General features: G+C 46.7%; 1 protein-coding gene across 1 annotated transcript; it reads left to right on the top strand.

Moving 5' to 3' along the window:
• Nucleotides 1–491: 491 nt before the first annotated feature.
• PCP4L1 (Purkinje cell protein 4 like 1) lies at nt 492–19,797 on the top strand. The gene is made up of 3 exons (XM_037023995.2): nt 492–625; nt 17,563–17,617; nt 18,207–19,797. Exons 1-3 carry the CDS (start codon nt 617–619, stop codon nt 18,347–18,349), a joined length of 207 nt encoding a protein of 68 aa, XP_036879890.2. The 5' UTR covers nt 492–616; the 3' UTR covers nt 18,350–19,797.
• The last annotated feature ends 5,896 nt before the right edge of the window (nt 19,798–25,693 follow it).

Below are 25,693 nucleotides of genomic sequence, written 5' to 3'. Positions count from 1 at the left end.
TAATCTGCAGTTTCTCTCGGCTTCACTCCTTTCATTCACTGTTCTGCCTTGCGTGCACCCTCTTGATTTCCTTGCAACTCTTCGTTCTCAGCTTTCTCAAACACACACTCCTTCATTTCCACTCTCTCCATCCTTCCTTCGTGCACTACTCCTTCCTCTCCCTCCTTCTTTGCCCCCCCTACTTCATTTTCCGTCCTCTCAGTCCCCAACCACCGTCTCCCCCTCCTTCCCGCTCTCCGACTTACCCTAGTTGGAAATACAGCAGACCCCTGAGCCTGCCACCATTGGATGCAAGGGGCTGTCACTCCGTTGCAGGAGGCGCTCCTATTGGTCGAGCTGGAGGAGGGCACGGAGCTGACTATAAAAGGTGGGCCCGGAGGCGGTGCGCGGAGCGGCTCCGCCGGGACGGGGTGCGCAGGGTATTCCTGGCCCGGAGCTGAGCTACCAGAGCCGGAGTGCGGGTTCTGGAGCAGCGGCTCTCGGCACTAACTCTCCGCTCGTCAGCCGCGGCCCCTGCCTGCCAGCCCGGCCACCCGCGGCCGTCGCCCGCGTAGCCCCGAGGGCCTCTCGCTTCACCTGCACGTGCGGCGCCCGCGCGCCGCGTCCGGCCGCCAAGATGAGCGAGGTGAGCGGCGCTGCCGGGCCTCGGCCTGGCGGGCCAGGGCTGCGGGGAGAGGCCGCGGCTCCGGGCCCCAGCAGGGCGCGGGAGGCTGCAACCCCGAGCCACCGAGAGCCTTCGGGGGCGCCCCACTGCCCCTCCGGGAGTCCTCCCGCCTCGGGGCGCTGGGCGGCGATCGGAAGGTGGAGGCGCCGAGTCCCCTGACTGTGGGTGGCGCTTGTGGAGGGACCGGGCTGAGGTCTCAGGTGACGCGTCGTACCCTGGGGGTACTGCCCTCTGCATCTGCCCTATCGGAGGTCACCCGGGCTTCCCTTCGCTCTCCTGACTCCCGAGGAAAACGTTCGCTTCTCTCCTCCGTCTCCCCGGCTGTATTGCCTTCCAAGCTCTTCTGTAGCATTCAACAAGAGCTCCAGCCCTTGCCCCCCGGGGTGCCCACTTTTTCCCCTGAGGAAGATGGCATCCTACCCTTTACCAGGAGCCAACCTTTGGAGGGACCATTTCTGATATCAGGGAGCCCCTGGGGAGTGCTTCCGTCGAGCTTCGGGAGAGATGCCCCCTTCAAGAGTAGACCTCCCTCTGCCATGCTTGCTACATTCTCTTGTCTTTGGGCAGCTCCGTGGTGTTCTGCCAGCCAGCCGCAGCCCATTAACTGTGATGTTCTCTTCTCAAAGAACACTCACTGTCCAGAGGCGGGAGTCAGAGCAGAGACTTGGAAAGAGCTCTGTCTTTGATGCATTTGTAGGCTTCCAGAAACAAGGCTCTTCCTCCCCAGGTGAAGTCAGCATGGGCATGGCATCACTGCCTGCTCTCTGCAACGCTTTTTCCCTGTACCCAGAATCTGGTGTTAAATCCAGCTTCTCAGCTATGTGCCAGATCCCAGCCCTACTACATAGTATGTGTGTGACTATAGGCAGGTTACTATTACTAACCCTTTCTCTGCTTCTGTGTTTATTCGATAAAATGGGGATGACACTGGTTATTCTGATGATTAAATGAGATAATATGTGCTTAGAACAAATAGTACCTGGCAGGGAGCTAACTCAATCTGTGTTAGCTATTGTTATTATCTCCCTGTTTCTTTCATTTTTTTTTCTATTTTAGAGTATTACAGAAAACTAGAACAAGAATTCTCAAAGACACCAGACTAGGGAAGGGAAAGGACCCTGGAACTTAGGTCTCAGTGTAGATTTTCACCTTTTAGTAGGAGCCCTGCTGCTTTCTACCGAAAAGTACTGCCTGGGGAGCCAATTAGTGCCAGCTGCTATGTTGTTTTGGTTGCCATGTCCACTAAGTTTATCTTGGAAAATTCAGCTAGTCTGGGGGCTAGTTGTAACTGACCATGGCAGCCTTTCAGAAGGAAGAAGAAAAAAATACTTCAATCTTTTTTTCTTTTGCCTCTTTCAGTCCTAATATGAGAAGGGAGGTTTTCTTTGCCCTCTTTTCACTGAGGTCTAGAGTTCAGCACCCCCTCTGATGTTTCTAAATCTGAAAGTTGCAATTCAAGCCATCCCCTGGGAGTTTGTGATCTGAAGCCTATGCCAGCATGAAGACCCGTGGTTAGCCTGTGCTTTGAGGGGGAAGTGCACAGCCTCTCTGCAGGACATGCTTCAGGGCTGGCATTTAGGGGGGAATTTGGTGAAATGACAAAGCTGTTTCAGTGGCAAGGAAAGCAATTCAGTGTGTAAGGAGAAATTCAAGTCTTAGCAGCTGAAAGTGGCTAGCCTCAATCAGGAGCTCAGTAGAATGATGGGAATAGGATCCTTGGAAGGGGACTAGCTATCAGTATTTGCAGGGCTGCCCAGCCTCCCAGGCTGTCAGAGTAAATTGGTTCTAACTAGCCATTTTGCTGTCGAAGTTGCCTGCTAATATGGAGCGGAGCCTGGCTTCAGGGATGAGCATTTATAAAATCCAGAAGCAGCCACCTGGGTGTACACAGAGACCAGCTGTCTCTGAACCAGATCCCCAAAGGTCTCTGCTTCTCTAGAGGCCAAGACCCAGCCTGTTTTCTTCCTCTTATAAAAGCAATGAGGAGAAGCGGAAGTATTGCCTCGGGCTCTGGAGCTCCAGGGAGACTCCAAACTGCTTCACTTCTCTTAGTCTAGCCCCAGGAGCCTCCTCTCTCAGGCTGAAGTGCCCAGCCCAGGAAAGCCTTGTGCACCCTAGATCTTACATAAGCTTCACCTCCCCCACCTGCCTATTTTCTTGCTTCAGAGAAACTGCATGAAATGAGAGGATTTGGGATCTCATTAAGAGATTCCTATTTCAACTGAAGAACAAAAAGTGAGAAGGATTCTTCAGATCTAGAGGGACTGACAGTGTAGAGGTTCTGGTGGGGCTGCTGGGGAGGGTCTCCATCTCTGTTTGCCTTCATGGCTCTTTGTTGTCACTCAATGCTGCAGGAAAGCATTGCCCTGTAAGTGTGTGTGTCTGTGTGTGTGCGCACACGCAGAGAAACTGCAGGGACTCAGCTCCAGCTTGTCTGCATTCACAGCTGCAGGCAGGACTTGATTGCTGTGAATCACAGTTTTTTCTTAGTTTAGTAACTTTTTGCTAGTTTCAGTGAAGGATGGGAATGAGAGATGCATTCAGTCTCAGAAGGCTCTTTCCAAAATCCTTTGTCAAATGGTGTAGCTAGCTGCTTAATACACAGTCAAAAGTTCTTCTGTGATCTTGTTGCATTTCTCAACTGTGAGGGGCCCAGCTGGTGAAATCCCTTGGTCCATGAGTCATTCCGTTGAAATGGGGGTCATGGATGGCTGCTAACTATCCTCATGGTGTCTGTCCTGTGTTTTGCTGGCAGGGGCTGGAGTAAGGGACAGAACAATCAGAAATCTCACTAAGGGAGAGCTTAGAACTGACACTCCACCTTTGTTATTCTTCTTGCTGTCCTCTTTGGTAACAGAAATGGGATATCGCACTTTGGGGATCATATTCTCTTTCAGGTGCATATCCGTCTGAATCTGCAACCTTCCCAGTGATGAAAGTCTGGTCAGGGTGACATCATTATATTCTCTCTTCGGTGGGCCAGTCGTCAGGGAACCTGGTAGGGACCTGGAGGAGATCCGAGTTCTTCTCTCTCATTGCTATTTTATTATTATTATAGTTATATTGGACATGTAAAATAGAAGTGCTAACTGTTGATATTGGAATACCTTCCACCTCTGGAGATAACTGTTTTCTAAAATAAGGGGAACCACAATTTGGTTCTAGAACTTGCTCATCCTTTTCTTAGTCTCCCACCCAGGCTGTCTGCTTTAGCTGCTTGAGCAGGAGTCTCTGGCTGGTAGGAGTGGATGATTTTGTTATCTCGTGACCTGGGAATATGGATAACTCTTTCCTAAGCTACAGCTGTCATCAGTTATCTCTTAGAATGTCAAGTCCCTGTTGGGGCAGGCACCCCTAAGTAATGGGGCTGGAGTCCAAATACGCAAACCTGACAGTCTTCATGTCTATCCGTGGAGGGTTTTAACTGATGAAAGTGGTGGAGACAGGGTGCAGGGGGGTTGGGGGACAAGATCAAGGCCAGAAATTGTCTTTTGAAGGCAGTGGTTTTTATTATGAATGCCTCCCCCTGTTTTCCTTCTATTTTTCTACAGTTCCAAAGTGTCTTTCATGAGTCTATTTTATCATGGAAAAAAACTTAGTTTTGTAAAAACCCCTCAGGTTAGAAATATAGGTGTATCTTTCACCAAGAAAATCCCAAGTGATATATCATTTTGGTGATATAATTTTAGATTTATTAAGGAGCCCTAATGATCATCTGGCCCAATTTTCCCATTTTACAAATGAGGGAACTGAGGCTCAAATCTATCTAAATTTTTACGGAATACTACAACCAAATAGCCCTAGCACAGAACCACTGACTTCTTTCCACAAGACTCCTGTAGTGTGTTATCCCAGTGAATATAAAATAATTTAATTTATGTGCAAGTTTTAAGGTCTATATTACAAGTATTTCCTATAGAAAATCTAAGTGGTGTCATTTAATAAATGCTGAGCAAAAGGATAGAGAAAGAGGAGAGACCAACATGGGATGATGTTTATCAACAGAGGACATTTTGATAGAATACTGGGCAGGCCGAATACTATCCTGCCCTATGCAGGATACCTAGTCACCTTAAAAACGGGTGTGGTGAAAAAGGCAAGAAATAACAAATGCTGGCGAGGATGTGAAGAGATGGGAACCCTCCTACACTGTTGGTGGGAATGTAAATTGGTGCAGCCGTTCTGGAGAGCAATATGGAGGGTCCTCAAAAAACTTAAAATAGAAATACCATTTGACTCAGTAATTCTACTCCTAGGAATTTACCTGAAGAAGACAAAATCCCTGATTCGAAAGACATGTGCATATCCTTATGTTCATAGTTGCACTATTTGCAATATCCAAGATATGGTAGTAACCTAAGTATCCATCAATAGATGAATGGATAAAGAAGATGTGGTACATATACACAATGGAATATTATTGAGCCATAAGAAGAAAATAAATCCTCCCATTTGCAACAACGTGGATGGATCTAGAAGATATTATGCTCAGTGAAATAAGTCAGGTGGAGAAAGAAATACATCAAATGACTTCACTTATTTGTGGAGTATAAAAACAAAGCAAAACAGAAGGAACAAAATAGTTGACTCATAGTCACAGAGAAGGGACTAGTGGTTACCAAAGGGGAGGGGTTGGGATGGGTGGTGGGCAGGATGGAGGGATAAAGGGACACAGTAATTCACAATCACAATATAAGTTGGTCACGGATGGTAGCACAGCATGGAGAATATAGTCAGTGATTCTGTAACATCTTACTACGTTGCTAGATAGTAACTGTACTAGAGGGGGTGAGGATTTGAACCACTGTGTTGTATGTTTGAAACCAACATAAGATCGTTTATCAATGATACTTTAATAAAAAAACACACAATGAGATTACCATCTCACACCCATTAGGATATTAACCTGAAAATAAAAAACTGTCACGAGAATTTAAAAAATTGGGTGTGGTGACCATGCCCACGTGAAGTAGGTAAGCTTATAGGAGTGAAGGAAAGGGGAGAGCCTGGGGGCCCCCTTTTCAATGATTCTTAAGTTTCTGGTGCCCATCACTGATCCCCATAACTGCAGAGCATCAAGGACCAGAGGAGAGGTTGTCTTCTGAGAAGAAAGAAATGAGAGCAGTTCTCTGAACCCTAAAGTATTTGACTTGATCCCAGTGCAAGAAGGCAGGTGCCTAAGTAAAGTTGGTGCACCTGATGACCACAGGCCCTGGACACTTTGTCCTTCATTTGGCCACTTGACTTTCAAGGAGAGTGGAAAGGCTTTGGGAGGAGAAGCCTAAGAAGGGGGAAAAGAAAAATGTGTTAGATGCTAAAGTAAGTGAGGAGAGCCTGCTAGGATTCCAGAGTCCTCAGTGCATGATTTTCTAAATCTATACCCGAGACCTGCTGCTTGAAATGGCCTGACTTGCCCTCAGATTATTTTACCTGCAAGGGTAAGCCAAGTCAGAGCAGATCCCGAGCCTGTTCCTAAGCGATCTGCATCCCTGCAGGTGCCTACGGACAAGTCTGAAAACCCTAGACCTTGTCACATTCTCCTCCCTGAAAACCTGCTTATTGCTTCGTTCTGGGCTGACCCCCGAAGGCGTGCCCACCTAGGTCTCCCAGACCCCACCCGGGGAAAGTGGTGGCATTTCCCATTCTGTTGTCCTTGGTGCTGCCTCCCTCCTGCACCAAGCCCTCCAGCTGACTGTTTGCTTTGTAGGCAGTGGGGGGATTCATGCATTTATTTTGGGACATTAACTCCATGGGTGGGATGCGCATTGAAGATTATAGTAATAAATGATGCTTTGGCACTGCTCTCTCTTCCCCACCCCCTGCCCTCAGTGTGGGGCGCAGGCACGGCTCCAGGCTGTGTGCAGAGCACCACAAATAACCACTCATTAAACTGAGGCAGCCCGTGCTGGGGGGGCCGGCCGGCTGTTGACTCACCGCATACCATGAGCTGGCATGGCCAAGGACTTCTGCCTCTGACTCCAGGGGGGGTTACTGCTATTCCAGGAAACGGGTGGGGTGGCTGCGGGGAGAGGGACAGACCAGGGCGCTTGGGAGCTTGGACTGCTTAGGTTTCATCCCTGTCTTGGGAGGTGTCTGAGATATAAAATATTTAGTCATACCCCATATGTTAGGAGAAGTATGTGCATATGTAGAACCTGGAGTGAGGATTCCTAGTTCTTTTTCTGTTATTATCTTGAGGGTGACCTTGAGCAAGTCTTTCTGAAGCTGTTTGAGGATTGCAGCTGGTTGCTGTGCTGAAAGAATTGAAACAGTTCCAACAGTGTTCCAGAAACAGCAAGCTAGGGGCTCTCAGGGGCACCAAGGATCCCAGAGCCCTCTCTGAGGGCCCTTAGCAGTCACCTGCACTTAACACTGGGGGAGAACATGTCAGGACAGAGGGGTCCCCGGGGGGGGGCTGAAGCCTCTTCGGCACCACTTGGAAGCAGATGCACTAACTCTGTCTCCCTTCACTTTCTCTGCCTCTGAAGCAAGCAGGGAGCTTATAGAGCCTAACATTTGCATCAATACAAAGGCAAGAAAGGGGCCTTTGGAGCTTGTATTTAGGAATTTTAGGATTCAGGCCCTTTTTAGGTTTCCCTGCCCTGGGCTGTAGCACGAGATCCCGTGAATCTGTCCCTCTTCATCTGAACCAAGTGCTGCTAGCAGTATTATGATGTGTAGCTACTGGGTTTTCATTGGTACAGCATCCAAGCCGCATCACGCTAACACAGGGCCCGCGTGGCCCAGGTGTGCCGGGGTGCTCCTCTGTGCCTGTCCGTGCTGCTCTGACAAGTTGCCATACCTCTTTCAGAAGCCCAGTGGGATGCGGGAAGCGGGGGGAATCTGGGTAGTTGACCTTCCCCAAGGTTAGATCTAACTTGCTGCTTGGAGCAGAGGAGGTGGCTCTCTCTTGCCTCCTCTGGTGGCACCGGTTGCTGTGGCAACACCATTGAAGATGAGGGAGACTAAAAGAAATGCAGCCCAAGGGGGAGCAGGGTGAGTCAGGCTTAGAGGTAGAGGGCATGTCTTCCCCGGGGCGGCAGCAGGGAAACAGCACCTGAGCGGCTGCGGCTTTGACTGTTTCCAGGTGCTTTGCCGAGACAACACTGACAAACTATACTTCTGAGGCAAGGGATAGATTTAGACAATCATCTTTATGATGGAAAAAAAAACATGTCTGCATCTTTGGGTTCTTTGCAGGGAAACACGAGCATTTATGGGGGTGCCATACTGGAGGGTCCCTCCTGTATATCCCCAACCTGGGAGTGGGTCCAGGAGGCTCCAGGGCTACAGACGTGGGTACTTGCTGGACAGGATACAGTTACTGTCCAAGCACATTATTGCTGGGCCTTGTACCAGAGCTTACAGCCATTGTCAGCATTTGGGGGAACACTGGGAAGAGAGGAAGATTGTGATTTCCAGGCTTGGTTTAGTATAAAAAGAGATCAGTTAGGAAGCTCTTGTGGTAGCAGACTAAGCCTCAAGGGCCCGCAGTCTCAGGCATTCTCTTCTTCCGTTGGTTCACCGTAGTGAAAACGGACTCCGCTGTAACTCAATTCTTTGATGCCAGGACTTTAACCATGCAATGCCCCAGTAACCTGACCTATTACTGTCAACCCACAGTTGTATTACTTCACAATAATAACTATTTATTTTAATATGTGCTAGGCATTTTGCATACACTTTCTCTAGTTCTTTTCACCCTTCAAGGTAGATATTAACTTTCTTCTGCAGATGAGAGGTCTGAGCACAGGAAAGCTAAATGATTTACCCAGTGTCTCGCAGCTAGGAATGTCTGCCATTTGATATCATACCTGCCATTTGCTGGGATTTGAACTGACAGTCAGTGGAACCCAGGATATGGACGCACATCTGTCTGACTGTCCCTAATATGCCATATTGCTTCTTACACATAGGGGAATTTGAGGCTTGAGAAAATTTTAATTCACATAAACATCTATTGAGTACCTACTATGTGCAAGACATGGGTTGCAATAGGAAACATGGACTGTACCTTCAGGAAATAGAATCTGGTGAGGTGGTGAGGGTGGACAAGGGACATAAACTACCTACGTGTAAGCTGAACTAGCTGCAGAATGGAGGCCCTCAGCTGCCTGGAACAAATTTGATTTCATGAATCTGGATGAGGTGGCAAATGAAACAGTGAGGGCTCCCTTCGTGCGTTCAACAAATACTGAACGTGTATCATGTATAAAGGCACTGTGCTAGGCCCTGAGAATACAGTAGTGAGTGTGACAGCCACCCCTACCCTCATAGGAACCTGCACAGAAATGAAGGAGACACACATTCAATATCTAACCATGAGATTATTACTGAATTACATTAGTAATAAGTGCTACTGAAGAGAAATACTGGGTGCCGTAGCCTAGTCTGGGGAGCTAAGAAGAGCTTTCCGAAAGAAGGATCCCTTGAGGAGAGCTCAGAAGGATAAATAGGGATTAACTAGATAAAAGGGAAGTAGGGATAAGGTGTGCCAAAGTCCTGAGATTGGAAGGAATGTGGTATGTTCCAGAGATAAGTTACTGAGATAATCAGAGGCTGTACAATGTAGGGCCTTTCAGACAATGTTAAGGATTTTGTTTATTTTCCTAAGAAGATCAGTAACTGCTGTAGGGCTACTGTAGTGGTCCGTGTGAAAAACAACTGTTAGGGTGGTAGCAGTGAAGAGAAGTGACTGCATTATGAGATTTATGGAAATTAAGTTAACAGGACTCAATATTGAATTGGGCACGCAATGTGAAGGAAAAAGGTGTCAAGAACAATTTCTAGGTTTCTGGTTTGTATAGCTGAGTGAGATAGAGAATACTTGCAGAGAACCAGATTGGACAGGTAGGACTGTGAATTCATTTTGAGGCACATAGAGTTGGAGGTTTCTGTAAAATATCCAACTGGAGATGTTTTAAAGCTCAGTGGAGAGGTTTAGAATAAAGTATACATCTGAGTCCTCAGTGGCATTCTGTAATGTTAAATATGGTAGCCACTGTGTGTAACTATTTAACTTATTAATCAATTATTAACTTACTGGTTAAAATTGAATAAAATTGTGCAATTTTATTCACACTAGCCACATTTCAAAGTTCTCAGTAGCCACGTGTGCTGGTGGGTGCCGTATATTGGACAGCATGGATATATATTGGACAGCAGAAAGGTCTGTTGCAGGGGTCTTCAAACTTCTGTATTTGTTGAAAAGATCTTCCTAACCTTTTAGTACTGGAGTTCCTCAAGGCTAGGTCCTAGACTTGCTTCTTTTTACCCATTCAAAAAAAATTTTTTAAGGTATGATTTACATGCAGCAAAATGTACCCTTTTAGTGTATAGTTCTGTGAATTTTGACAAACATATACAGTCATGTAACCACCACCGCTCTCAAGATGCAGAGTGGTTCCATCGTCCAGAAATTGCCCCATTCCCCTTTGTAGTCACCCCTCCCAGGACCTCAGCCTTTGGCAACCACTGATCCGATCTGTCTGCCCGTACAAGAGATGTTGTATTAACTGGAATCATACATACAATACATATGTAACCTTTTGGGTCTGGCTTTTTTCACTTAGAATAATACATCTGAGGCTCACCTATATTCTTTTGTGTATTAGTAATCAGTAGTTGATTCCTGCTTTTAATTGCTGAGCAGTACCACAGTGCATGGGTGTACCACACTTGGTTTATCCATTCCTTCTTTTAATTGCTGAGTTGTATCACAGTGTAATGATGTACCACACTTGGTTGACCCATTCCTCAGTTCAGACATTTGGGTTGTTTCTAGTGTTGGGTGATTACAAGTAAAGCTGTTGTAAACATTCACTTACAGGTTTCTGTGTAGATGTAAATTATAATTTCACCTGGGTAAATACCTAGGAGTAGAACCGCTGGTGCATATGATAAAGGTATGCATAAGAAACTGCCCAAGTAGCCATACCATTTTGCATTCCCACAGGCAATGATGAGAGGTTGCCAGCACATGGTATTACCATTTTAAAAAACATTCTAATAGTTGTGTGATGGTATCTCATTGGGGTTTAACTTGCATTTCCCAAGTAACTAATAATATTATACATATTTTCATGTGCTCCTCTACAATCCATGTATCCTGCCCATTTTTAATAAATGTATTCATACATACTAGTGAGATTTGAAAGTTCTTTATATATCGTGGATATGAGTCTGTTATCAGAAATGTGATTTCTAAGTGTTTTCTTCCAGTCTGCAGATGGTCTCTTCATTCTCCTAGGAGTGTCTTTCAAAGAGCAGTTTTCAATTTTGGTGAAGACCAATTCATACCTTTTTTTCTTTTATGGATTGTGCTTTTGGTATATCTAAGAAATCTTTGCCTGCCCCACAGCTGAAAGATTTTTTTTCTATATTTTCTTCTAGAAGTTTTATAGTTTTAAGTTTTATATCCATTTGGGTTAATTTTTATGTAAGCTATAATGTATATCGATTGAGGGGCTTTTTTGTTTTTTGTATATGACTGTCCACTTTTGTGGAAAAGATCTTTGTAACCCTTTAATATTGAGATTCCTCAAGGCTTGGTCCTAGACCCGCTTCTTTTTACTCTGTTGGTAGTTGGAGAAGGAATTCAGAATGAGAAGGTTTTTTTTTTTTCTATTTAAGAAGAAGGAGGGGTTTTATATATACGAGAGTGAAGAGAATTGATGGCAGAGGTTTCTGAGAAGGAGAAAAAAGGATGGAAGGAGAAGACATCATCTGCATGCTGATAAATGCACTGGAGGGGGTATCATAGGGAAAAGGAGGAGATTCCTATGTTGGATCCCTCTTTGCAGTCTCAAAGCCTGAAGGAAAAAGATCCCCCAGCCAGCAGGCCTCTCCTTTTCCTCCTTCCCCATGGGAAGGGAGAGTCCACATCTTTAAACTGCAGAGGAAACACAAGCATACTCACGGGGAAGTGGCAGCAACTGCCACGCTGATGGAATGGAACATTGGAGCATGTCGGCCCACAGGTGGGGAGAAAAGAAATACAGGAAGGTAGGCAAGGAAAGAAACTATGGCTCTCTGGGGAAAGATAAGAGTTGATGGGCCTTGCAGTTGCTAATTAGCATTTGGTGTGTGTTGAGAAGTGAGAAACATCGATTCCTGTGTGGCCAGTGAGACTGAACTGAACCAAGCACTACACTCCCCAGAAACTTGGAACAACAGGCTTGAATGTCAGCGAGGGAATCATTTGAAATGGGGCTGATCCTGCACATGGAGTTCTCTGATCTGAAGGGCTGGCTAGCGTCTGGCCTCTGAGTGAGGAACAAAGATACAGGCTTCGGCCATCCCCCAGGTGTGTGTCAGACGGTCCACTGAGCAAATATCAAGATGGAAGCCAGAATCAGGGTGATTAGATCAACTAGCAGAGCAGGAATTGAAGTCAGAGGCATGGTCTGGGATCATGTTTCGTAATAACACAAAAGATTTCTCCACAATGCAAGGACAGGGTCCTGTTCCCCACAGTCCCTGTAGAAAGTGTTGGGGACTGTGGATGGGGAGGTTCGTCCTTGGATACAGCTGCCTATTTATGGGAATGAAAGGAAATCGTGGTCCCTAGGGCTTTCCTTCCTACCTGGGGATTGCTGTGTGAGGGAACTTGCCTAGTTAAATAAATCTCACGCTGGACATCTTCTCAAGTGTATGCACACACATGTCCATGAGGGAGATGGAGAGATGGCATAGCAGGACATGCCAGAGCGTGAGCTCAGCAGTCAGGACTGTCTTGTTTCAAATCCTGGCTTTGCTACTTCATAGCTGCGTGACCTTAAGCAAGTTAATTAACTTCTCTTGACCTCAGTTACCTTACCTGTAAAATGAGAGTAGTACCAATACCTATTTTATAGGGCTGTTATAAGAATTAATGTTAGTGTTTATCGAGTGCTTAGAAAAGTGACTGGCATATGGCAAGCGTTATGTATATGAGTATAGATAAAACAAAATGAGGTGGCATGCTGAAGTCCTTGATTTCCTCCAGCTCCCCTAGCTGGGGCCTATAAGGAAAAGGAAGGATTTGCAAAACTATTGTTATTTCTGGCCCAAAGAGCTCAGAATTGAAAGAAGTAGAAGAGCACCTGAGAGTTTGTAATCCATACCTGGCTAGAATGAGAGGCTGAGAAACAGGCACTACCACAGCTCTCGTGGGTTAGCATTGATCCCGTGGAGGTGTGAGGTTTTATGAGACACTCATGGAGTGTGTGGTTTCTGGCTCCCCCAGACTGGACCTCCATGCCTCCCGGGCTTACCCGAAGTATGGTTAGTCTGACTGCTTGCAGGTGGATGCAGCAGAAGACCTTGAGTCATCTAGAATCGCTGAGTTTCTGGAACAAACAGGAGGATTGGGCGGAGAGCAGGGACCAGTAAAGGGCCGAGTACTGTACAGTGGGGGCTAACGAACTGTGATCAAACTGCTCCCACCCCCAACCTCAGAAAATCACAAACAGCTAAAGCCAGAAACCCAGTGTCCAGAGTGGCTATTTTGAGAACTGGCTGGGGAGGGTGGGGGCAGGAGGGGCAGGAGTCCCAGTGTGCTGCTTGTCAGCAGAGGGCTCTAGGGAGATTTCAGGGGGCATTGTGAGGGCTAGGGGTTTTCTTCTCCTTATGCTATCTTTTCTCGTCTCCCCAGTGACTTCTTACATGTTTAAGCCAAATGGAGCTGGGAACTCCTGGGGGTTCAGACAGCAGCTGAGCCAGGGCCCCATTCTGGGTTCAGTAATCTTGGGAGAGACTCAGGAGGGGGGCAGCTGGCAGGGCACAGGGTAGGTGGCAAAGTGGTGGCCTGTGTGGGTCAGTCCTGACATGTGTTCCTGCCCAGAGGATTCTCAAGGTCAGCTGGCATGAGAAGGAAAGTAGAGGAAGAAGCAGCCACTGGAGAGAGATTTAGAACTGGGTCCAGATTTTCCTCCAAAGGGGAGAGGCTGGAGTGAGAGCAAATAATTGATAGATTAAGGGAACGGGCATAGAGTCAGATGGGAATACTGGCTAAAGCAAGGATCAGATTTGCTAAATCAGGGATTTGCTGGCAACAGAGAAAGTACAATTAAAAGTCAGAGATCATGGGACTAGAGAATTTGTCTCTTGACCCGTGACTCTTTTGTCTGGACTCTTGGCTATTAGTCCTATTACCAAACATGCTGTCCATTTCCTGCTTTTTTGGTGTGGACAAACCTTTTACAATGATGATGGGATACCTGAGTAGAAGGTGTCACCTTGGTAACTACAGGGCCATTATATTGTTCATGTGCCAAAAAAACCCCCACAGGAACATCAAGATCACAGGGAAAGAAAGAGTAATGACTTGCCAGTCTCCCAAGAGTCTCAGGAACAACCCTTCCTCTTGTGGAAGATTTTTTTTGGTCAAAGGGAAGCTAGCTAGAATTTCAGAGGATTTCAGGGACACTTTTGTGCCTGTTCTTCCAGATTTTTAAATAAAATGTGTATGCACTCCCTGACTTCAAGCTCTACTACAAAGCCACAGTAATTAAGACAGTTTGGTACTGGCACGAGAACAGACCCATAGACCAGTGGAACAGAATAGACAGCCCAGATATAAACCCAAGCATAAATGGTCAATTAATATACCATGAAGGAGCCATGGTATACAATGGGAGAAATGACAGCCTCTTCAACAGCTGGTGTTAGCAAAACTGGACAGCTACATGTCAGCCTCTTCAACAGCTGGTGTTAGCAAAACTGGACAGCTACATGTAAAAGAATGAAACTGGATTATTGTCTAACCCCATATACAAAAGTAAACTCAAAATGGATCAAAGACCTGAATGTAAGTCATGAAACCATAAAACTCTTAGAAAAAAACATAGGCAAAAATCTCTTGGACATAAAACATGAGCAACTTCTTCATGAACATATGTCCCTGGGCAAGGGAAACAAAAGGAAAAATGAACAAGTGGGACTATATCAAACTAAAAAGCTTCTGTACAGCAAAGGACACCATCTGTAGAACAGAAAGGCATCCTACAGTATGGGAGACTATATTCATAAATGACATATCCGATAAGGGGTTGACATCCACATTATATAAAGAGCTCATGCACCTCAACAAACAAAAAACAAATAAGCCAATTAAAAATGGGCAGAGGATCTGAACAGACTCTTCTCCAGAGGAGAAATTCAGATGGCCAACAGGCACATGAAAAGATGCTCCACATTGCTAATCATCAGAGAAATGCAAATTAAAACCACAATAAGATATCACCTCACACCAGTTAGGATGGCCAACATCCAAAAGACAAACAACAACAAATGTTGGTGAGGATGTGGAGAAAGGGGAATCCCCCTACACTGCTGGTGGGAATGTATAGTTCAAACATTGTGGAAAGCAGTATGGAGGTTCCTCAAAAAACAAAATAGAAATACCAATTGACCCAGAAACTCCACTCCTAGGAATTTACCCTAAGAATGCACCAGCCCAATTTGAAAAAGACAGATGCACCCTTATGTTTATTGCAGCACTATTTACAATAGCCAAGAAATGGAAACAACCTAAGTGTCCATCAGTAGATGAATGGATAAAGAAGATGTGGTACATATACACAATGGAATAATATACATAAGAAAACAGATCCTACCATTCACAACAACATGGATGGAGCTAGAGGGTATTATGCTCAGTGAAATAAGTCAGGCAGAGAAAGACAAGTATCAAATGATTTCACTCATCTGTGGAGTGTAAGAACAAAGAAAAAACTGAAGAAACAAAACAGCAGTAGACTCACAGAACCCAAGAATGGACTAACAGTTACCAAAGGGAAAGGGACTGGTGAGGATGGGTGGGAAGGGAGGAATAAGGGGGAAAAAGGGGTATTACGATTAGCACACATAATGTAGCAGTGAGGGGACACAGGAAAGGCAGTATATACAGAGAAGACAAGTAATGATTCTATAGCATCTTACTATGCTGATGGACAGTGACTGTAATGGGGTATGTGGAGGGCACTTGATAATAGGGTGAGTCTAGTAACCATAATGTTCAACTAATTGTACATTAATGATATAAAAAAAAAAGCAAAGGACCTCCCCCCCCAAAAAGGAGATGCAATTGGAGGAGACCTTGCAAATAGTTCCACCTGTCTGCGTTTGGGCCCATACCCTCTGCCTTCCCTTTAGTTACTGTGAATGATCTGTTCTTGGCTTCTATTCAAGGGCACCCCTCTCCTAATACACTAGATCCCGTCCCTTTTCTCCTTCTCTAGCAATGATCCTCTTTCTCTCTAGTTTTTCCTTCTCTACGGGATTATTTCCACAAGAACACAAACATTCTGTAGTTTTCCATCTTAAATAAAACGTTGTGACCCCATATCCCCCTCAAGCCACACCCCACTCCCCATTTCTTTGGGATTCCTATGTTTGCTGCTTCAATTCCTCTCCTCCTTTTCTCTCATGAACCCACTATAGTCAGACTTTTGTTCCCTTCCTCCACTGCAGGTTTCATGAGTGTCACACTGACCCCCACCTAGCAGGGCCCACGGGGCAACGGTCAGTTCTCAGTCCTCCTCATACTAGGCAGAATTTGACACAGTCAGTCACTGTCTTCTCCTTTAAATAGTTTCCTTACATGGCTTCTAAATTACTATAATATCTCAGTTTTCTCCTTTTCTGACCTCTTTCTGATTTTCCTTATTGAATTTTCCTCATTTCTACAACTTCTACTCACTGGAATGTCCCAGTGTTTGACAATTTTTCTCTTGTTATCTGAACTCACTCCCTTGGTGATATCACCCAGTCTCATGGTTTTAAATGCCATCCATATGTTAAGAGCTGCCTAATTTATGTCTCTAGGCCAGACCCTTCTCTTGAACTCATCTGGAATATCTACCAGTTTATAAAATCTCCCGCTGCATAATTAATAGGTGTCTCAAACTTGTCCCAAACCAGCTCCTGATTCTTTCCCCAGAACCTGCTCCTCCTGATGTCTTCTCCATTTCAGGAAATGGCAACTCCATTTTTTTTTCAGTTTCTCAGGTCAAATACATGGGAGAATCATCCTTGACTCCTTTCTCACAACACTGCTATTCAATCAACCAATCACGTTGGCCATCGCTTGAAAATACACCAGAATGAAACCGCTTCTCATCACCTCCACTGCCGCTGTGCCGATCAAAGGACCCACTGCCTCATGCCTCATTTTCTGCCATAACCTCTTAGCAGGTTTTTCTGCTTCCTTGCTTGTGCCTCTTCTGTGCAAACTGAAGGTCTCCAGTGGCTTCCCATCTCACTTGTAGTATAAGTCAAACTCCTTCAAAAAGACGCCAAGGCCTGACGTGATCTGGCCCCCAGCCCCAGTTACTCTGATCTCGTCTCCGTGAGTCCTCCTCCCTCCTTCCTCTCTCCACTCCAGCTACCTTGGTCTCTTGCTCTTTCTCAGAAATGCTGCTCACACCCCCCACCCTGCGCAGGGCCCTTGAAGCCTCTTGCCTGGACGTCCCCAGCCGCCTCTCCACCTCCCTCAGCTGTTGGCTCCAAGGCCGCCTTTCCCAGAGGCCTTCCTGGCCGCTCTGTGTGAGACTGTATTTCTCAGTTCCACGCCAGCACTTATACCTCCCTTCCCTGTCTTTTCTCTGTAGCGCTTATCACCATTTAACATGATAATCATTGTGTTGATTCATATGTCAGACTGTATACTAGAAGGTGAACTCCACGAGGGTGGGGTTTTTGTCTTTTGTCTTCTATAGCTTCCCTAGCACCAATAAATACTTGTTGAATGAATTTTGATGATTTTTCTTCCTTCCATCGACCTCAAAACCCACTTCTTCAAAAGACTGAGGAATGGCACCTGGTAATAGGAGGCTTGAAAGTGATGATGGTGAGTCTCAATGGACGGTGTCTTAATACTTCCACAAATATCTAATGTTCTGATTTTTATTTTCCAGCTTAACACCAAAACATCCCCAGCAACCAACCAGGCACCTGGTCCAGAGGAAAAGGGTGAGTGGGTTGGGCTAGGGAGTCTGTAGAGCGGGGGCGTAAGGACAAGTAGGGCTGAAAGTCTGGGAGCTCCTAAAGTCACATGTAGTAGGAGTGGGATCATGGGTAAAGCACGAGGGTAGAACTACTGTGTCTATAGGCTTCCTTTCACATTTTCCTACGAAGTAAATCGCCAGTAGTTACTCTCTGATCTTAGAAAATGGCTTTGAAGTGCTTGGAAACTGGCACAAGGATAGGAAGAAACTCATCAGATAATACCAGCCACTGTCTCAATCAGAAACTGAGGGAAAACTGGGGAAAATAAGTATGTTATGGGACTCCAAATATGGGACTTAGGAATTAGTGGTGATAAAAAACATTTGTCACTTTGGTCCAAGAGCAGCAAAGCTCCTTAGTCACCCAGCTAGGTCTGAGCCTAGTTACCTTGACGCAACTCCAGTAGAATTACCAGGCATTCTTAGTCCTAGGAAAACGTGGGACCTCACAGAATCCAGCATAAAGTGGACTTAAGCTACCCTTATTTGAGGCCTGGACAAGGGAGCTGGGGCATTCCGCTTTACTCATTCATGAATCTCTCAACCATCTGCAGGGAAAGCAGGCAACGCCAAGAAGTCTGAGGAGGAGGAGGAGATCGACATTGATCTGACAGCACCGGAAACGGAGAAGGCTGCCCTTGCAATTCAGGGCAAATTCCGGCGATTCCAGAAAAGGAAAAAGGATCCCAGCTCCTGAATAATCAGCCTTGCCCTTGACCCTGCTCCCTTCTCTCCCTTCTCCAAGTTCTGACTCCCATGTCTCTTTGTCTCTCTAGCCTGCCCCTGGGGCAAGTTCAACCTTATATATTATTTTCTCTGGCCCCCTCAAGCCATCCCAGCAGTAGAGGCACAGGACCACGGGGAAGATGAATTCACTTGGCAGCCACTTGCCTGAGGGTGGACCAGTTTCTTCTGGGGATACGGCTCCCAGATCAGTACCTACGCTTGCCCTGTGAAGTTGAAGAGCAGAAGGCTTTGAGGCTGAGAGAGGGGCCCCGACAATGTGGGATGGAGGGGAAAGCCTTCAGAGTAGGGTGTCTGAGGGTGAGGCGTGTGCACTGTTTTGCTGGTTACAACATTCACACTTCAGGTAACCTTTTTTCCCCTTCACATCTTTCTGCACCACCGCCTCCAATTTCCCTTCTATGAGCTAAGCCACAGTGGGGGGCTAGAGAACCCCTTTCCCTGACCAGACCTAAAGCAAGCGGCTTCCACCTTAGCACCTGCCGAGTAGGTTAGTTCCAAGGAAAGGGGACTGGGGCTGATAAGGGGCAAGGAAAAGTCTCTTTCATCCAGTCTAGGACCACGAGGGCCAGAGGTGGGAAGCCTCAAGGGGCCCCAGGCAGGGACATGGAACTGGAGAAGATTCAGGGATGAAAGAAAAGTGGAATGGAGATCCCTGGAGGCACAAGTTACTGCAGGTCAGATGTACTGAGGACTATTGAAGGACTCCCGGGCCTTGCTAACCTGCCTACCTCTAATCCCCGACGTCTAGCCATCCCCAGGGGCCACATAAGTCACCTGACCCCTGTAGCTCCCACTGCCTCACTGTGGAGTCGGCAGAAGTGGAATAGCCACTCTATGTGATTTTAGCGTGTTTAATGATTATACACACACACACACACACACACAGAGCCCTCAAATTGGGTCATTTAACCTCTACTTGTGTTTTTTTCCTGCAAGGGATCTGAATGTAAGCCTGAGCTGGCATCAGGCAGGGTGGTAGAGCAACTGCGTGGATTACGTGGTAGCACGGGAAAGGGACGCTGCCTGAGCAGTTTTCAGGCTGAAGCCCACCCCTACCCTCCTTCCCCCAGCCTTGTCCTCACCTTGATTCCCCGCCCACCTTGTTTTTATCTGCTGCTGTCACCACCCACGGAGAGCACCTGCGAGGGCGCTCGCCTCCCCCTTTCCCCTTCCAGCTAAGAGCACACTGGGTGTCTGTCTCTCTGAAAACAAACCCAACCTTCCTGCCCCATCCCCCAGTGACCTATCCTAGCTGTACTGCCGGCTTTGTCTTCCTCCCACATTCCCCCTCCCCTCCCGCTGTTTATCAGACTTAGAAGGAGGAGATGACTCTGGGTCAATGTCACATGAAGATTTTAAATCATTAATTAAATAAACCTTGGCTTTCAAGTGAGCTCACATTGCTGAGAAATGATCTCTATACATTGAAACCAGAGGCCAAATGCTTGAAGGTCAAGCAAGAAATGCTTTATCTCCCCCACCCTCCTCACTTCATCGTATTCACCCTTCCTTTTCCTGACTCAAGAATACAGCAGTTGCAACCCCGTAGGAGCTGTGAGTAGGAGGCAAAGGAAAGTATCCCTGGAGGGCAACCTGTATCCCAAAGTTCATCCATGCACAGCAGCCCCTGGCTGGAGGACTGGACAGTAATTCATGAGAAGCCCTATATTAAGGGAAGTGCCTTCTCCTGGTGCCAGAGGAAAGAAGGAAATTTTACATTTGGAATTGTTTTGAATCAGTATGGTAGCTTTTAGTCTTGGCCTTTTGTGCAAATGAGAGGATAGTCTCATAGCCACACCTGGTACGTGTGCAGGCTGTCCCGATGAAACAGGACTTGAGTTGGGGATTGCCCCTTGCTCTGCCCCTAGGTACGTGGAGTGAAACAGGTATTCGCTGTTCCTAGTGGCATGGGCTGCTGAGAGCTGGCTGGTGGCGAGGCAACCGCGGAGTTCTCCCTCACCGCCCTCTAGGCTCTGAGGCTTGGAGGATGTCTGCTGATTGGGATTTTTTGCCACCCTGGTCTGGAGCATGGTGCTAAATGACTCTTCCTTCACCATTTCTTGCTCCAAAAGTAGTATGCTTATCCTCGTACATATTTCACAGAAAGAATGTAGTAGCAAACACATTTCTGGAGCTTTGGGAAAGAAAGGTTTAGGCATCTTTTGCAGACCCAATGGTAGTTCTCAGTAAAGGTTCTGAAAGCTGGTTTCTCTCTCCCAGGCTGCTTATTCCTACCATGGGGCACTCAACTTGACCATCTTCTCTCTGGTGTACGTGTAACTCCTCCTTGGGGGCCTGGGTTGCGGCTGGGATCTCTGCCTTGGGGATCTAGAACCCTGTTCCTCTTCCTGTCCCTCTAGTTCCTACTGCTGGAGAGATGATCCTTGAGAACCCATCCCTAAGGAATTATTCTCGAGTGCTTTGTTTTCTGGAACAAAACTGCAAGTCTTTGTGGGCCATTTGTGGATGCCCTTGTAATATACAGCTTAGCAGAAGAGACGGACGTTGGAAAGAGTCAAGAAAGAAAGCAACTGCAGTGATCACACCCATGCCCCTGAAATCTCAGTGCTTTCTCAGCTGTGTAGCGCTGGCAGGGTGGGAAGTACAGTCCTGAAAAGAGTGGAAGCGGTCTGGAGATCTGAGCAGGGGCTTTTTTGGAATATGTTCCCAAAGCCCAGATCTCGGGGGTGAAGATCTTGGGAGAAATTCAGACAGTTAAAGGGACAAGGATCCTGCATCCCTGAACAGTCTCCTTCAGGGACTCGGTGTTGTTGCTGCGCAAGGACTCTTGACCTCCCCCCAACTCAGAACCAGCTTTTTCCACTCGGGTCTCTTCCGTCTCTTACTGCTGCCCTAACCCCGCCCTAGCGTCCTGTAGGGGAGCTGCCCTTTCTGCCCACCTTTGCCTTTCTCTTGCCCTCGCTGTGTGTCCTTTATCTCTGGCGTTGTTTGCAAAGGGAGTGGCTCTTGACACTGAGTGGCTGTCTTCCTGTTCTTCACCATCTTCTCTCCAAATACAGCCCTTCTGCTGCCTGGGCTCTGAAAACAGAGCATTTGGGGTTCAGGAAGTCCATGTTTTGTATGAAGACGGATATCACTGTGGTTTGGGTGGTAGCTCTCACTTCAGACCTACAAAGGTGGGCTCACGGTCCACAGAGGACAGAGGGGAAGTCAGCCTGCTCACAAGGCTGCAGGAAACATTTCCTCATTCCCTCCTCGACCACTTCCCTCCTCCAGCCACTGGGTTAGGGCGGCACTCACGGCCTTCTGCTTCCTCCCAGCATTCTATTCTTCCCTGGGGGTAATAATAACAACAGTAGGAATGATAATAATAGGTCTTTCTTTTTCCCCAGTCACGAAGGTCTTCAAGGGGAGCCACCTCAGCTAGATGACAGAGAGCATCCTACCTGCACGGAGCTCTGCCGACTTAGGTCTCATCATACCAGTCAGGGTCCTCAGGGGTGCTCATCCCCCAGGGTGGGGTAACTCCTTAGCCTCATGCCCTCTGCAGGGCGGGTATGGCAACGACAATAGTAATATCTGAGATTTGTAAAGGACTATGTGCCAGATACTGTTCAAAGCACTTTTATATATATGAACTCATTTAATTTTTAGAACTGGTAACATAGACACGGTTGTCCCCACTTTACACACAAAGAAACTGAGGCAGAGAGAGATTAAATAACCTTCCCAAAGCAAAGTGAATGGTTGAGCTAGGACCAGAACTCAGAAGGTATGGCTCTGGAATCTGTGTTCTTTATGCCACCTTAATAAGGGAATGGGTGAATGAAGGGCAGACAGCTTGGCTGTCATGGATCGTGTCCAGGTTAGTTTAGAGGGCAGAGCTTCCCTTAGCAGGGCTCAGGCATACCATTTGGGCCATCATCACCCACATGGGTAAGGTCTGGACCCTCTCTGGCTCCCCATCCTTGCAGGAGAGGACCACACCCGGCTTTCCCTGACCGCTCTGCCAGACGCCTCCCAGAAGTCTATCAGTGCCTTGGTCTCAACATCCAGCTGCCTCCCCTGGTGCTCCAGGCAGCATGTGGCCAGGCGCTCTGGAATCCGGAAGTCTGAACTGAAATGGATAGAGAGATGGGGCTCAGAGTTTACGAGGCAGCGCTGATATGCAGACATAGAAAGGAGGAAGGTCAGCAGGCTCACGTTAGGGTATAAAGGTGAACGAATAAATGTGGATATCAGAATGAAACCACACTCTTCTATAATGCATGGGAGGGGTCTACGTCTCACTTATTCCCCTAAGCCAGTTCTCAACAGGGGGATACACTGCCCTTTAGGGGATGTTTTGGAAGTCCATGGGGGTGTTTGTTGGTGTTATGACATTTTGGGGTTTGGGGTGGGAATGCGAGAGGGTTTCTTGATATTTAGTGTCTAGGGGCCAAAGATGTTAGACAAACTGCAGTGACCAGGAGAGTCCTGCACAAAATAAAACCGTCCCACATCCCACATGTCTTTTAAAACTCCCATTGTGTATTAACATAGGTGACAAACCTGAGGGAGCCTAGAACCCAACTTCATTTTACATATAAACACAATGTGTTTTTTGAATCAATTTAAAACACCAGATTTCCCAGAAATGCAACTTGAAGGAACTTATCATTTGTTTCATTCAGAACTTGACCACATGCTGCTTACCTTTTTGGGAGCCCCTGCCATCCGTGTCAGTGCTGCCTGTGGCATGTGTGCGGCTGTCACCTGTGCTCCGTCAGTCTGTCTGTTGCTGGTGCATTCACAGCGTTCCTCTGTAGGTTCAAATTTCTGACTGCTGCATTTTATGCTTCCAGAGTAGTCACGTCACATGGTAAAATACTTACATTTTATTATAAAGTAATCTTTTATCTCACTTCATAATGTAGACTATTTACTTTTTGAAACTATGTATGCAGTTGATATTACATATGAATTTCATTTCAGGATAGTCAAAGGGCCACTGGATCTGAGGGGGTCGAGAACTACTGCCTTAAGCTTTTGTAAAGCCAGGCCCAGCACTAGCCTGAAGATTCAGGAGTCTCATTTTCCTGCTTCCATCCCCTTCTCTCTCAAAATGAGACCCCCAAATCTTCCTGCCAAGCTCTAAGTCTTTACCATGGGCAGGGCACTCAGGGACTGCACGATAAATAGTGGGAGCTCAGCTGGGAGCCCCATTTAATGCCTAGAAAGGAAAGCCTTCATGGGATGAAAGGATCACGTCTGGGTTGTGATGGTGTCTGAATTGTGAGGCAGACAGTGACAGACTGAGATCTGGACCAGTGGCAGTGAGTTAAGCCCTCCTCCCTGCATGCGTGTTGGGGTGAATTTTCCCCACTTCCTTCAACCGAATAGAGGAAGAAAAGAGAGGTAGAGGATGACTGAAACTAGCATGGATAGGACTTCTACTCTACGCCACATACCTAGCGACACAGTCTACATATATTCTCAATTTCTCCTTTTAAATGCACCAGGGAGTAGATGTTAAGTTACATGATTAGTAGTAGGAAGGCTTCAGGACCAGAAAGATAAATCTGACTTGAAATCTTCTAGATGGTGCCAAAGCACTTTCCAAGGAAGGAAGCTGTTATTGAAGGCTACTCAGAATCAGGCATACTCATGGGCAATAACTCTGTTTATTCTAATATGAGTCTAATGGTTTGACATTCCATATTTCTGTTGTAAATGTTCTGCTCCCGCTGCTGACAAGTGTGTGTTTGGTTTTCCCATACCACCAGGCAATTCTCCAACATCAGCTGTGTGTCCTACAATTCAACTCAGTTCTAACGCTACCTGGACCCAGTGCTACAAGACACCCCCAAACTTCAAACGCCAGTTGAAAGTCCAAGTGGTCACCTGTGCTCCTGACCAATCTGCTATAGATCGTAGGTCCCAACAAACCCTCCTTGAGTTCAATTAATTGGCTAGAATGGCTCATGGAACTCGGAGAAGCAGTTTATTTACTAGATTACCAGTTTATTCTAAAAGTATGTAACTCTGGAATAGGCAGATGGAGGAGATGCCGAAGGCAAGGTATGGGGAAAGGGCATGGAGCTTCAGTGCCTTGTGGGTGTGTCGCTCTCCCCAAATCTCATGTGGTCACCAACCCAGAGGCTCTCCAGACCCTGTCCTTTCAGGACTTATGGAGGCTTCATTACATAGTTGCAATTGAGTAACTCGCTGGCCTTTGGTGATTGATTCAACCTCTAGTCCCTCTCCCCTCCCGTGGAGGTTGGGGGGCTGGGGTGGGGATGGGACTGAAATTCCAACCCTCTAATCACATGACCTGTCCTCCTGTCATCCAGCCCCCATCCTTAGGTTATTAGGGGCTTTCCAAATGATCGCTTTGGCCACATAACAAAATAAACCTCTATCGCTGTCATCACTTAGAAAAATCCCGAGGGCTTTAAGAACTTTGTACCAGATACAGGGTGAAGACCAAATATATATTTCTTATTATAAATTACAGTGCCACACCTTGATTCTCATGAACAGTTATATATTATCACACCTATTTTATAAATTCGGAGGGGTTCAGAGGGGCTAAATAACTCCTTTAAAGCTCAGTCCTTCCTGACTCCACAGCTCATGTTTTATTCTGCTCCCCTGAAGCTCCCCTGTTGATCTCCTTCATTCAGAAATCAACTGCGTTTGATATGTGACCCTGACTCAGGTCAGGATGGTACATTCAGCTCCCTTGGGTGAATCAAGCAGAAAATGATTAGAGGATATTAGGTAACTGTGGGACATGAGCTTCCCCTCATGAACTGGGTGTTGTTTGACGTACTTAGCCATAAGATTGTGTGTACACAGCAACAATCTGTCAACAAATGGAAATGGTAGATAGAAACCATACTCGAGCAGGTCTGGAAGATGGTCTGTATTGGGCAGACGGCCCAGGCTCCCGTGACGGTGCTTCTGGTGCATTGTTTCTGCCCCTCAAAGCCTGACTGTGGCCTCTGGGATCGTCCTTTGACCAGCTGACTGAAGAAAAAAGACTCCTCAGCTTGGTCTATAGACGAGTCTGCACCATAGGCTGGTGTCACCCAGAAGTGAAGAGCCACAGCATTGTAATCCCACTCAGGGGTGCCCCTGGAGGACAATGGTAGAGAAAAATTCTCTTGGTGGAGGAAAAGGCTTAATCTCGGTGGGCAGATCTTTGAGCGCTACATTTGGTTGTCCACCACGTCTGGAGTGAGGGATGGCCGGAGGCACAGATCCACACGCATTCAAGAGCTAATGGTTTGCCAGAGAGGCCACCTCTCGATGATCAGAGCCTTGGAAGGAACAGGATTGGAAGACTGGT

The sequence above is a fragment of the Manis javanica genome, chromosome 14, assembly GCF_040802235.1.
Source record: "Manis javanica isolate MJ-LG chromosome 14, MJ_LKY, whole genome shotgun sequence".
Classification (NCBI taxonomy): domain Eukaryota; kingdom Metazoa; phylum Chordata; class Mammalia; order Pholidota; family Manidae; genus Manis; species Manis javanica.
Note: the sequence above shows the minus strand (reverse complement) of the source record. Positions and strands in the feature narration are given on the sequence as shown.

Coding starts and splice junctions, on each gene's coding strand:
- PCP4L1 (XM_037023995.2), top strand. Junction 17,618..18,206: donor ACCTGGTCCAGAGGAAAAGG/GTGAGTGGGTTG, acceptor AACCATCTGCAG/GGAAAGCAGGCAACGCCAAG.